Here is a 15,529-nt window from a genome sequence, read left to right as displayed (position 1 = left end):
GACTGGTACATCATACTAAATTGAGGGCAGTGGCAGCACATCAGACCATGCATGGCAGGAGGGAGGAGGCTAGTCCATGGATTCACACAACAGAGGATAGGGAGGAGGGGGATGGGGCAGCAAGCTAACTGTTCAGAGAAGGCGGGTATTAGAAACGTTATTGTTTTTAAAACATTTTGTCTGTGCAAACTACTTAAAATATGAACAAGTATGCAGCATAATCTCACTTTTATTCAGGAAGAAGAAGACGTTAGTGACTGTGACTCCGGGCTCACTTGGCAAAAACACCCCCTGACCCTCCACCCCCTATCGCAAAATGTAATGCCCGTGAAAAGGGTAGGTGAACACAGTGTTATATAGAACATAGTCCTGAGAGCACGATTGAAAATGAAAACTAGATATAGTGTATGGTATAAACTATGCACCAAAAAGTGTGATATAAGATGAACCAGGCGTAAAATATAATATGCAATACATTGTGCGCAATGACAGATTCATTGGAGAGCGCGAGATAGCACAGGCACTAGCGCGTGCTATGCGATATGCGCCTTGGAGTGTAATATGCACAGGGCAGTGTTGTGTAACCTAACTAGTCTCTAAAGTTGTAATATAAAATATGTGCTGGGGAGTGTAACGTTGCACATGCACTGTGACAAAGATATGGATCCCAAATTGTAATATGTATGGCATAGCACTGTGCGTTATAACATAGGCATCGAGGAAGGCACGTTTGATGGGGCAATATAACCCGTGCGAAGACAAGTGTGGCATGACATATTCACGGGGTGGTGTTACAGTGCACATGGGCTAGAGAGTGTCATAGCATATGCACTAGCTAGTGGAATACAACACAGAGGTGTGTGGTACTCGGCAGGCAATGGTGGGTGTAACACAGCATTGGGCTCTGTCAGGAGCGCGCTGTGACTCGCAAGTGATGTTCGTCCCCTTTCCAGAGAGTAAAATAAAAAGTATTACACATCCGGCAGTGGATGTGTGTTTTATTAACCGTGAGGGGGGTTTCTTGCATAGTTTTGGTCGAATTTTTGTCGAATCCCCTTTGAATGGCTTGGTGTGCATGTGTATTAAATGTGCCCGTCAATAGCTACCCATGTTTGTATAAATAAACGACAAGGGTGTCTACCGGGATTAGGCACGGTAGAGCATCAGACATGTCAGAGCTTCACTAGTGGTGTAAATACATTCCACGTGGATTAATTGCATGCATAGTCGCCTTTTAATGAATATCACGCAAATCGTCATGGTGATAGGTACGTACGGTTTGTCCAGCATGTCCTAGGTGTGTCTATAAATATATATTTTTTTAAAATAATAAAAAACAGTGGCCGGCCCTGGGGATTGGGGTCAAAAAAATATAATTAGGAGACAGGCCCTGGGGGATGGGGTCATCAGGGCCAATAAATTAGAATAAGAAGGGGAACCACACAGCCCCCCTTCTTAAAAAAATAAAATAAATAAAAGACTGGCATCGTGCCGGAGGCCATGCCCCCTCCGTGCAGCACTCTGCAAACGCGCCCCCAACAGGCATCTCCAGTATGCGCCAGGGAGCTGCGCTGCAGACAGGTGTTCTGAGGCCAAGCCCCTTTTTACACCTCTCTGCAACGCAGCTCTGTGGCGCTTACTGGAGGTACCTAGTGGTCTAGTGTGACCCTAGGGACCCTTAGGATTCAAGGGGACTTAATCTCTCAACTTAGAACAGCCACAGGGCGCGTTTAAACAGTGGTGAAGGGAGGGGACGGGGCCTGAGGTGACGTGTGCAAACACGCACCATGGCACGTTTTAAATTGGGGATATAATTTCCCTTCAATACTGAGGGCCCCTGGGGGCTAACTAGCCCACCAAGTGCTTCCAGTAAGCGCCACTGAGCTGCATTGCAGAGAGGTGGTCCAGGCTGTGCCACTTTTTACACCTCTCTGCAACGCAGCTCTGTGGCACTTACTGGAGGTACCTAGTGGGCTAGTTGGACCCTAGGGACCCTCAGGATTCAAATGAACTTAATCTCCCAACTAAAAACGGACACAGGGCGTGTTTACACAATGGTGAAAGGAGGGGACGGGGCCTGAGTTAACGTGTGCAAAAACGCCCCGTGGCCTGTTTTAAGAGGTAGTTTTAATCCCCATGCCCTATTATATACTAGGGGCTTATAGAGGAGGTAAGGCTAATCACAGGGGGACCCCAACGCATAAGGTTCCCTAGTGTATGTAGGTGTTTTCGCTGTATTCTAAGTGTCTTTTAACATAGCACTGGCTCTAGGACTGGTTAGTCAGACTCAGTTACCACCAGTATCCGTCTGAAAAAGTTGAGGGTACAGGATGATTTTGCAACAAGGCTTCTTTCTGCTCTTCTTTTTGTTCTTTCTGCACGTTATCCTTCTTCCTGCACTTATCTTCGTATTTGAGGACTTCTGTTGCTTCTTTCTGCACTTCTTTTGTTTCTTTCTGTGCATTTTTTCTTCTTTCTTCACATGTCCTATCTCTGTAGGCATAGTTAGAAATTAGATTTTAAAAAACCTTTGAAATTAACAGAAAAAACCATAGGTTTCAGGCACGTTATAGTTAGGAATTAGCATTTAAAAAACCTCAGAAATTCACTGAAAAAACCATAGGTTTCAGGGGTGTTATAGTTAGCTGGACTTTTCACTTGTACAAAACCATTGAAATTCCCCCGTTATAGTTAGTTCAGCTAACTATAACCCGCGCGCCCGCAATGCACTGCTGATGACGTCACATATTACATCACTCATGACATGGTCAGTGACATCACTCATGACATCACTGATGACATCTCAAATGACATCACTGATGACATCACTGATGACATCATCCTTGTGATAGAGTGGCAGACCTCCTCTCACCCTAATATAACCTTTGATACACACATTCAAAAATAGAGACTAAAATTTTCAAAACAATGGACATACCAATACCAGTTACAACAACCTCTTCAGTAATTCTAAGATCCACATACACATCCACTCATTCACCAACAGTCCAATACAGTCACTCATACATGTACTCACTCATCATATGTACTCATACACCTATACATCCTGTTACACAATGCCACTCATCCATAGAGTTACTCACACACATAGTCACTCATGCTAATAAAGAATCAAACATACATTTACTTGCATATACAGTTATACACACACCACCACACTTACTTCTACGGAAACTTACACATACTTAGTCTTTTAAACAATCACTTATAGAAACACATACTTATTCATACAGGAACTCTTTCAATCTCTCACTCTCACATATACTCACATATATACACCAATAGTCACATATACTAGTTTAAAACATATGTAGTTACTCATAAAGACACTTTTGAGACAGTCATTCACTCACTAACACACCCATACACACACTCATCCACCCATACAGTCCTGCACACATACTGTGTTCAACACATACAAACAGTGAGTCACTCATTCATGCACCTATGCACTACGTAATACCCCCCACCGAACCATGCAGACACTCAGACTGATACTCAAAAAACCAACTAATAACCTATATAGACACCCATGTAGCTACTCACCAACCCATGCAGCCACTTATACACAAAGTGAGAGACTGATACAGATATTTACATATTTAAACATTACTCACTAAGCCATGTATTCACTATGATACACTTAATCAGTCAGTTACACAATCAATTTTTCAAAAACAAATCATCCATTTAGACACTTATATACCCATTTATTCTTCCATCGACCTTGAGATATACATATATAAAACATATTTAATTTTCAGAATAACACACATTCACTGGATGATGTCATCAGTGATGTCATTTGAGATGTCATCAGTGATGTCATGAGTGATGTCACTGACCATGTCATGAGTGATGTAATATGTGACGTCATCAGCAGTGCATTGCGGGCGCGCGAGTTATAGTTAGCTGAACTAACTATAACGGGGGAATTTCAATGGTTTTGTACAAGTGAAAAGTCCAGCTAACTATAACACCCCTGAAACCTATGGTTTTTTCAGTGAATATATATATATATACTACTCTCCCAGGTGCTCCGGTATGCCCACCACCTCCAGAACAGAGGGCGCGTCGACAAACGGACCGCCAAAGCTCGGTCCGAAAATATTGCAAAGGGTTCCTTTGGAAAAAAAGGAAGGTCGACGCCTTGTCTGTTGCGCAAAATAAATTTAATGACAGCACAGCCGTTAGACGCGTTTCGCCTGTGAAACAGGCTTGTTCACTAACGGTTAACATCAAATTATCAGCCATTTTTAAACAAACAGTGATTGCGTGACACGTGACAACTACAAACTCATAGATAGTGAGAACAGACTGGTAGTTTCTACGAAGTTCTCTCGTAAACTGATTCACATGGTAGCATTTAAATCAATTAATCTATTTTCTTAGTGATTTTAATAATCTCATGACTCGTAACCTTCTATACATTAAATAAGACCATTGATCTGCCCATTTAAAATTACATCACAATTTTAAATAAAATTAGATGAAATAGCGGGGTTCGAGCCATGCACAATTATATTGATATCATTTTTAGGTACAGCCTCAATATGCTAAACCATTGCCACAATACGCTTAAAAATGATTACTCATAAACCATGGTTACAAGAAAAGTCTCGCCCAAGTGGGCCAACTCAGCTTTTGGTCTAAGAACATACGCAGATGCATAGATACCAACTTTGATTACCATCAGTCTGTATAAAGTGCTTGTGTGCAAATTTATAAAACAAATTAATCAGATTTAAAATTCATCAGAATGAATCAAAATGTTTAAAATCAGGCTAGGGAGCAGAGGCGGTAAAAGAATTATAGGTGTGTATGAAAGTCTTCTTCCATATTGAGACCTTCGGGAATCTTTGTATTGAGACGAATGATGTACCTTGACTCTAACTGTCTCAATTTTTTAACTCGGTCACCTCCCCTTACGCTCACGGGCACTGCGTCAATTACAAAATACTCAAAGCCCACTGTGTTTCTATTGTGGTATAGATCAAAGTGCCTTGCCACAGGATAGGTTTTATCTCCATTAAGGTGTTGTAGGATACGCTTGTGGACGGGCAGGATTGTGCTGCCCACGTACTGAAGGCCACAAGGGCACCGCAGCACGTAGACAGCAAAATCGGTTTTGCAAGAGAATTGGCCCCTGATCTTACTGGGATGAGGCAAAAGGCCTCCTGAAAAGGTGGATGTATTCTTGCCATGAATACAGGCCTTACATTTTGCACATTTTATGAAACCATCCTTTCTTTTAAGCCAAGTTTTAGGTGCCTGTGCCTGTGTCGTAGGTAACATGTTTGCGACCAGTGATTGTTTCAGAGATTTAGCTCTTCTGAACGTTATTAGAGGTTTACGCCCTACTAGCTTCTTTAGTGTAGGGTCATTAGCAATAATGTGCCAATGCTTATGTAAGATTTTTCGCAAGCTGCCCTCTTGGGTGTTGTAATTGGTGATTAATCTACACTGGTCATCATTCACAGTGGCTTGCCTATCTGGCTGCTGTTCACGACTGAAGAGTATTTGTTCTCTTGATTTCTTTTGTGCTTTTGCAATCGCTAAATCAACCCATGCCCGGGGATATCCCCTTGCTGAGAAGCGTTCCCTCAAACAACCCAGTTCTGCATTTAAATCTTGCACATTGCTGCAGTTCCTCATAGCCCTAAGGCATTCACCATAGGGAATGCTCCTCACCAAGTTCTTTGGGTGAAAGCTAGAGGCATGCAGCAGGGTATTGCCATCTGTGGCTTTACGATACAATTTCGTCTCCAACTTGTCATTGGCAATAAAGACAGTCACGTCCAAAAAGTTAACACTGATCCCACTAATTTCATATGTTAGTTTTAGGTTCAAATCATTGACCTGTAGGCCATTGACAAAATTACTGGCACTCTCTTGGCATCCCTTCCAAACGACAAATAAATCGTCGATGTAGCGACACCAGAAGATCACATTATCTTGCCATTCCTTAGCAAACTGCGATTGGACCACCTGCTCCTCCCACCAGCCCATATGCAAATTCGCATAGCTGGGGGCGAAGCAGGTGCCCATCGCAGTCCCGCATGTCTGATGGAACAGTTCTCCATTGAAAAGAAAATAGTTGTTGTTTAGACAGGTAGAAATCATAGTTAGCAACATTTGGGTATGGTGCCATAACTGTAATGGCCTTTCTCCCAAATAATGCTTCACGGCATTCAAGCCGTCTACATGTCTAATACTCGTATACAGAGTAGTTGCATCAATAGTCATCAATAAATAATCCGGTTCCCACGGTATGTCATAAATTTTGCGCAGAAAGTCACCCGTGTCTTGAATAAAGGACGGGAGCTTCTTGACCATGGGGGCTAAGAAGAAGTCAACATATTTAGAAGTATTTTCAAGAGCACTACCAATTGCCGAAATAATCGGCCTACCTGGGGGGGTTGATCATGTTCTTATGCACTTTGGGTATTAGATACAGTACCGGTGTTGTTGGATTATTGATTTTAAGAAATAGCATTTCATCATTACTTCGTAGAAACTACCAGTCTGTTCTCACTATCTATGAGTTTGTAGTTGTCACGTGTCACGCAATCACTGTTTGTTTAAAAATGGCTGATAATTTGATGTTAACCGTTAGTGAAAAAGCCTGTTTCACAGGTGAAACGCGTCTAACGGCTGTGCTGTCATTAAATTTATTTTGCGCAACAGACAAGGCGTCGACCTTCCTTTTTTTCCAAAGGAACCCTTTGCAATATATATATATATATATATATATATATATTACCTACTGGCGGTCGCCAGTAGGTAGTTATAGTTAGGACCCTGTTTCCATAGGAAAACCGCAACATTCTATTTGGAATAACTTTGGCGCCGGTCGACGAATCCTCGCGAAATTTTCAAAACTAATGGGGCGCTACGCTCCGCTCCTACCCTGAAAGTCTCGGGGGGATTCGTCAAGCGGGGGATGAGAAAAAAGGGGGGTCCCAAAACGCGTTTTTCACACGCATTTTTCCATAGGACCTTTAGACACAGCTACAGCCCGAACGGCTGAACAGAGTTCCTTGAAATTTGGCAGAGAGGTAGTCTACAGGTCAAGGAAGTGCCTTTTGTAGGTTTGGTGTAAATCTGTTCAGTAGATCCTGAGAAAATAGCCTTTAAATCAATATATATATCTGAGCCAGCTTACGGTGCGCTTACCGAGCGCTTACGGTAAGCTTACTGTACGCGTACGGTGCCGTGCGTGAGCGCGATTCTGATTGGCTGTTTGATTTTAGTAAACATTCGAATCGGTTGAAACCAGGAAGCGGCGGCCGCCATTTTCTATCTCGCACTCTGAGGGGGAGGAGGAAAAACAAAGGCAAAAAACGTGTAAAGGGGATGTTTAGACTGCTACCAACCACCTAGCCTTGATGAAGATATCCCCTAAGAACCCACAAGGCAAAAAATTCAAATTTAAATATTTTCGAAAAATCGGCGATTACGCTTACCGTTATATTATAAAAATTTTTTAAAAAAAAATAATTATCCACACTCTCCACACCCCGTGTTCAAATGGTGCGCATTTCGGCATGGCATGGCATGGCATAACGGCATATTTAACTCACGCGACCGCAATCCTCTGCTGATGCTAATACTGTATTTAGACAATTATTTGCCCATGTCTTCTTCCATTAAATTTTAGCTATACATATATTACAAATATTTTTTTTTCATAAAGACACATATGTCATCAGCAGAGGATTGCGGTCGCGTGAGTTATAGTTGCCTGCACTAACTATAACGGGGGAATTTCATTGGTTTTTTATCAGTAAAATGTCCAGCTAACTATAACATGTGTGAAACCTATGTTTTTTTCACTGAATTTGCAAGGTTTTTTAAATGCTAATTCCTAACTGTAACGTGTGTGAAACCTATGGTTTTTTCTGTGAATATATATATATATATATATATATATATATATATATATATATATATATATATATATATATATATATATATATATATATATATATATATATATTTATGTTCAAAACACTGCAGCAGAGGCAAATAAAAGCACCATACAACAAATCTGGAGTCCAACCCTATTGACTACATAGTAATAACAACAACACTGAACAGCTATTCTCCCCCCATTCTCCACCCCCTCCCCAGACACCCATCTGCTAGAACCGATTGCATAGCAGAACTAAGAACCACACTGTGAGTATCAATACAGCATATTACAGCACACCCGTCCTCATCAGAACACTTCCTGCCCTTGTCTCCCACTGTTCTCCAACATCTCTAAAGAGTAGTATTGCATCCATTTTCCCCATACCCTATGAAATATTCGGGGGCAACCCCTGCTGGTGTATGTATATTTTCAGCGAACATGTACAACTCCATACCTCTTTTCCATTCCTGTAGTGTCGGGCACTCCAGTGCCCCCCAAGTATCAAGTTGTGTCTCACTTGGCTACGACTGGGCCAAGGCCGCAGAGCATAAGCTGAGCTTGTGGTAAGTCAATCTCGTTAGGGATCCCCCATAATATGGAATTTAGGGTCCAATTGGATCTGTACCAAGAACACTCCACTAGGAACCCCAAAATTGTAACCCAGTGGTCCTGGATCAGGTTTAACTACAGATCGTTTTAAAGAAGGAGCCATCCTCTCCTTGACATCTAAGACAATATATGGTCCGTGTCCTCCCCATGGCATGCAATCAACATCTTTCATATTACACTTTATGTAATATTTTGACTCGGACAAGAAATAGCCAGACTTTGTTTGCTACCTGCCTACCATGGGGCATCAGGGCTGATTCTCAGTCAACCTCCAATTCCCCCACCTCCTCCACCCCCTTGCCCCATAGCTTATGTAGGGTATCTGGCATGTTACTATAAAGGGCTTTGTAAGTGAGGCAAATTGCACCCTTCCCTAGCTCCTCTGTCAGGAGCCATCCTTCTAGTGGGATGTATTCCTGGATACCATCTCCAAGGAGCCCCTGAGCCATCCATGTGTGTCTTACTTGAGCGTATTTTAGGAATTTAATTGCATTCATCCTGTAGTCCAGCTGATGCGAGGAGACCAGCATGATATTGCCACCCTCAATTAGATCCCCCTCCTTCAAGATCACAACCAGATTCCATGCCTCATATCCACACTTTTCGCATTTCAGGAAGCCATTGCCTCTCCCACAAGGGCATTTCTCTAGTGGGTTTACCGGGCCACCCAATGGTTTTCTTCCCTCCTACCTTCCACCCTCCCATTGTATGTGTTGCCCCCAAACTGCTGTAAGAAAAAAAGCACTGTGATGTGGTCAATGTCATGACACTTTTTTTTCTAATTTGGCTTTTAGCCATGCCACGCAACTACACTTCTGTAAACCATGGCTAAAAGGTAATTGGCAAAGTCAATAGCTTTCACATAGGCAAGAGCTATTGGCTTTGCCAATGCTTGTGGACTGTAGAAACTTTAGAAGTGCAGTATGTGAACAGTAAAGCAGTTTCTCTTTTGTGGTTACATGTCCCTTCTTAAACCCCTCCCTGACCCTCTCATAACTGCTTCCTACTCCTTCCTCAGCCCCTCCACTTTAGAAGTAAATATTCCCTGTTTTGCAACCAATCCCCATAGTTGGGGTAGAATTTATACACAGAGAAAAATAGGGGAGGCAGAGGTATATAATTCACATTTAGTAATTGCAAAGGTATTGAAAGCGCTATACAAATAAGCGTACAATACAATGGGCCCTCTGTCTGCTGCCTCTGGCAGACGCAGATAATAAGTCAGTAATTTGTTAGATTTCAGTATGATCACAGGATTGTTGAAAAGCCAAGAGAATTGGTGTATTCGAAGCAGAAAAAGGTTTGTAACAATGGCCTGGATGAACTGGAAGGGACAGGCAATCTAGAAACAGCATGGTTCAGAGGTACATTACCAACAATCATTTTTGGTAACGGAGATCATTGAGCAAGGAAGTTAAAAAGATCATGAACAACACAACTAAATATAAACTACAAATGTGGGAGATTGTATTTGATATGGTAATTATCACTGCTTGGTTATAGATAAGTCATTGATCACTTACAGCAATAGCGAATCGCTGAATGTCATCCTTTTCACAGTTTTCAATGACATTCTCCAAATCGTAGTCATCATGAGACTCCCCATCCGTTACAATCACCATTACTTTTTTGACCCCTTTCCGTGCTCCACGCTCTTCAGTAAAGGCATCTTCCCTAAAATGAAAAGTAAAAAATCTGAAAGCACAACATTCATCTCTGGATTTAATGCAACGGCATACAGGAGGTGCAGGAACATATTGCCTTAAGGTCAGTGAAGCCGGACCATCTTTTGGCACACATGCTGCTTTGTGCTTCTGTTGGTCACTGCAGGCAAAGAAGCATCATTCTTTACTTTGAATTTTAGCTCTATGTGCCCACTAACCTTTCTTCACAAAGTATGTGACCACAGTGGTGGCTCGCCGAGGGAGTGCTGCAGGGCGAGGGTGGGGCAGGGTGGGGGAGTAGTGGAGTCTGACATACGACGGACAGGAGTAAGGTTAGTAATTAAATAAATTAAACAATTTACCTTGCACGCGCTGCATCGCCAAATCGGCGATGCAGCACGCACAAGGTAAATTGTTTCATTTGGCCTGACTTTCTTATCTGCAGTAGCAAATCCTGTTCAGTGGCTACTCACAGATGGGGTATCTGGCTTCGTGGACCCCTTGTCAGCTGCAGCCTGCAGCTTCATCCCGCTGGAGATTTCCAAAAAAGAGTCTGAATGTAGGAATCTTCACTGTGACTTCGACCAGCAGCTCCTCGACAACAATGCTTACTCCTCGGACACCACTGGTTGCCTTACCCTGCTGAACTTTAGTTTCACACACACGGAGGAGTAGGGAAGGTGTATTCCAAGATTGGCACGTGCTTTGTGAAAAAATACTGCCCACACTCACAAAATTGTGACATGCTTCAACATTGGGCTTGCTTCAATACGCCCCTGCGCAGACCAACGCCAAGGGTGGAGCAAAGGGAGGGGAAGACAAAAAAACATAAAATTTGGGATCACCGAAAGAAAAGTGCAGTGAAGTTTAAAACTAGCTCAGCGGTGTACCCTTCCGACCATTTATTCCTGGGCCCCCGGGCTAGATGTAAAAATGTGAAGGATGGTGGTGATAGGAGAAGGTAAAGAGTTCCTTCACCCCTCCTTACTGCCAATGTGTCCACATGTTTCTGCAGTTTGTTACGTGCCCACAGTGTTGGGTCGCACTGGCATTCCTCAGGACCCTTCGGATCCCAAAATGAGTAATCCTCTGTACCTCGGTTAGGTAACCTTGGAAAGTGTTAATTCCAAGAACAAAGGTTCCCCTATGTACCTCACACTCTGTAATCTGTAGAAGAAGACATAAGAAAAATAAAAGGGGATAGAACTACTCCTATGGAGGTTTCTTTGACCCTTCAGAGTGTCTTAGCTATGGTGTTCGAGAGAATTCATAGACACATTTTTGTTTTTGAGCAGCGTATTTTGCATAAGCAGTTAATTACAAGTTCAATTTAAGCACTTTATTTCGGTCAAAGACCTTAAAAAGAACATGATCAATCAATTTGCAGTTTATAATATAACACAGAGTTTAACACATTACATAATCACCTTTCATGTCGATCAACTTGTACAGGAATTTAAAAAAACTTATGAATAGTATAAAAAGTTAAGGGGCAGATTTACATGCCCCTTGCGCCACTTTTGCGTCACTTTTAACATGGTAAAAGTGACGCAAAAGTGGTGCAAGGGGCTTGTAAATCTGCCCCTAAGTGTTTTACGTAGTGCAAAGGTGCACAAGCAATGACAACTTTCAATAAAAATCACATTTTATGCATGAGTGCAAAAGTACTACTATCTGACATATTGTACACAGGCACACAAATTAAAAGAGATTTAAAAAAATATATTTTTCTTTATAGAGGAGGACTAATTCATGTACTTCTGGCCTCACGTACTAAAGTGCTAAAGCATAAGAGCAAGGTAATGAAGTGCATTATTGGAATGCTTAAATATACCTGTTATTAGGGAGAACCTTACCACCACCACACTTACTAATCAAACAAAGTGCATTCAGGTTAATTACATAAAGTTTTGGACCGAAAATGCCTGATTCTTTCTAGATATTTTATTAATGAAAAAACGATAAAAGGTTTAGAGTCTGATGTACAAATTCTCAGTGCAACCCATGATTGCCGAATACCCAAAGTGCGACAAAGTGTAACAATCCAGGGCTTACGCTGTCTAACATACATTGGGCAAAAAAAAACAAGAAATGGTCATCAGATTCCTCCTGTTAAGTGCAAGCTGGGCATAGTAGAGCACCGATGAAAGGGCCACTCCATTTAACAGTAAACGTAACAAGTGGAAGTACATCTAACCTTAATCTTATGTAGAGGGCTTTGGTGAAGGGTGGATCTATCTCATCCATGTAAGGCTCAAACCTGGGTGCTGGTTTTGTCCCCAAAAATCTATTTGTTAGTGGGCCAGAGATTTGTGAATAGATCATAGTCCTCTATTTGTTCACCCAGAAAACGGTCCTCACCATTGTAACAGAAGAGGAGGTAATGGGAGCTGGGGTAGTCCAAAAATGTGTCAAACCCAGTGAAATGAACATCTTTTTCACATACTTCAACCATGGAAGCAACACCAAATCCTTTTGTCTATCTACAATATATTTTTGACCGGCCCTATCGGGTTCTAGCTCAGAAGTCAGCCAGATCATTAGCCAGTATAAAATTGGTTTGAGTCTCGCGTTAGGGATAAAAGCCTACATATCCAGATCTAGTTTAAAAACTAGTGGGGTGCTTTGGGAAAGTTCGAGTGCTGCCCCAAATATTTGTTTTCGCAACCCCCAAGGCATTGGTGTTACAATAACCCCACAGTTCAGCCCCATATACTGCGGTGGCCACAGCTTGAGTACTCCATATTTCTAGGAGGGGGGTTATAGGATGGAAAGAGGCACTTTTAGCGAATCTCAAGGTTGCTGCTGCCCTGTGGTTTAAAAGAAGCATACTCTTCGTGATCTGGCTGGCCCAGGAACTACTACTGGATACACACATTCCCAGCTGATGAAAATCTGAGACTCTCTGAAGATTCACACCCTGTAAGCTAACAACCCCTCTAAAGTGCCTGTGGGGGTGTATTGCCATGAATTTAGCTATGTTAGTTTTAATGACCAGCACGTGGTTACTATAAAACAACTTGAACCTAACTAAGAGGGTCTCAATACCTTTTGATGTTTTGGACACTAACAGGGTGTCATCCACAAACAATAGAGCTGTGATTTTTATGCCTCATAAGGTTGGGAAATCATTATTACAATTCAATAAAAAATCTACACACCCATTCATAAAGAGAAGAAATAACGTTGGGGTAAGAACGCATCTTTGCTGAACCCCCTTGTCCACGTTTATCTGGTTTGTCATTTCCCCATTTGCACCCCATCTTACTTGTGCATAATTGTCATTGTGTAGGCACACTATATCATCTAAAAGAGGAGCTGGGAGGCCCAACTCTCTTAAGGTACACCACAGTCTTTTTCTGGTGACCATGTCAAATGCAGACTTTAGATCAACAAATTGCACATAAAGGCTACCCCTATTGAGATCCACCACTTTCCCTCTTAAAAATCTGAAATCTGAACACTAGGTACACTTTGCTCATATCGGAGTGAAACCCTGCCTGGAACTGTGAAAGAATGCTGTTGCTGTCAATCCAATTTAAGAGATGAAATAAACTTTGCCTGCAGAGATTTTCTGTGCTGCATCGGTAATGTTTATTGGGTCATAGATTGCTGGATTAGATTTAAGGCCCTTCTTAAAGATGGTGACTACCTCTGCTTGTTTCCAGGTAGCGGGGATTTGTGTGGAGGCCATGATTGCATTGGCAATACGGTCTAAATAAGGGGCCCAAACAAGGGGCTCAGATTTAAAAAGACCTGCTGGGATCTTGTCCAGACCAGGTGCCTTACCTGCTTTCTGCAAGCAAATTGCAAGTTTAGTTTCAGCCACGGAAAAATATCCTGTGGATTTGTCTATTTTCTACCAATTGAAAGTGCTTATCGTGAGGGTGTCATAATCTGGGTCTTCACGGAACGCAACATTGGGGAAGCAAAGACCAACAGGTTTTTGCACCATGGTTTATCATGTGCCAGAAAACGGTCTGGTTTCCTGATCAAACTGCATATAAAGTATCCTATCAAACAGAAGTATCCCAAACTACTTTAGCCTGCTTTTGGACTACTTTATAGTTTTCTCTAACAGTTTGAATTTCTGGTTGGGAGCCGCCTTTTATGGCTTTAAATAAAGCACACTGAGCTGTCCTACAGCTTATTCCTCTTTTCCTCCCATTCATATTGTAAAGCGCTCTGTTATCCTTCGGGATCTTGTTCGCGCTATATAAAACTTTATAAATAAAATAAAAAAATAAATACAGGTCTTACTATACCAAGTGGGTTTGGTGAATGCAGATGTATTCCTCTTAGGTGAAGGCTTGGTAAAAATAGAATTTTTGAAAAACCTCAAAGCACATGCCATGAGAGACCATAACTAGGTTATGGGAAGAGTCAGGCAAGTGTGGACAAAATAGGGCCCAACTCAGAGTATAATTGCGAACGGGTACCCTCATTTTTAACGACATGCTCCCATCTTACATTCCTTTAGTTTTTGTAACAACTAAGCTACCACAATACAATTGTATCTGCCTTTCTTGAGCATTAGGCTTACCCTGTAGAGAAAGGTGTAAAGGAAAATGATGAACTTTCGTATTGCTCTAACATTTCCACGTTAATGAAGTTAGACCAAGAGTACAAGTCCAGAAAAATATAATCAATATAACTCTTATAAGAACTCCTTCTTAAAGTTGGTTGCCTAGCCAGGTCAGAGGCAGTTTGGCCATTACACGCTCTCAAAAGACAACTTAACCAAAGAATAAATATTTGCAATGCAACCTTGGTTGAGGATGGTAAACAGGGACCCAGGGGTTGTGCGATGCCCCATGTTGTATCTTAACATGGTATCTTGGCAACATGTTAGGATAGCTGGCAGTTTCAGAGAGAGGACGTGTCTGGGGGTTGTTCCAGAGAACTTAATAAAGTTCTTCTACAAAATAACTTGTATGCGCCTCTTAAAAGTGGCGACGGGAATGGGTTGTAATTTTCCTTGAGGGCTGACTGAGAAGTATCAACCCCTAGACGAGTGATGGACAATTGAATTGTCATACAATGTGGATTAGTACTGAGTTGGTGGTGAACTGTTGTTGAAGACGTCCTACAAGAAGTAAAAAGAAAGAAGACTGGCTTGGATAGTTTTGTTTTGGCTCATATTCTGAGATGCCCGGGGTAAGAGTTATTTTGCACGTAATCCAGCAAGCGCTATTCATTTCTGTGAACAGAAGCCTGACTGTATTGAGATAAATTGAGAGTAATTGGCGTTGTCCATGTGACGGAACCGAACTAGTGTAGTGCGGCATCTTTGTCAATAGAGCTGGGAGTTGAGTGCGAC

The 15,529-nt window shown here is 41.9% G+C and overlaps 1 protein-coding gene across 2 annotated transcripts in view; it reads right to left on the bottom strand.

The window, feature by feature from the left end:
• Positions 1-15,529, bottom strand: part of ITGA1 (integrin subunit alpha 1) — an 880,323-nt gene that overhangs the window by 431,344 nt on the left and 433,450 nt on the right. For both annotated transcript variants that reach the window (XM_085631246.1, XM_085631248.1), the window contains exon 8: positions 10,069-10,219. In XM_085631246.1, the coding sequence (XP_085487372.1) occupies positions 10,069-10,219 (151 nt within the window). The remainder of the gene's footprint in view (positions 1-10,068; positions 10,220-15,529) is intronic.

The sequence above is a fragment of the Triturus cristatus genome, chromosome 2_1 (assembly GCF_964204655.1).
Source record: "Triturus cristatus chromosome 2_1, aTriCri1.1, whole genome shotgun sequence".
NCBI lineage: Eukaryota > Metazoa > Chordata > Amphibia > Caudata > Salamandridae > Triturus > Triturus cristatus.
This window is presented reverse-complemented; position numbering and strand designations above follow the sequence as displayed.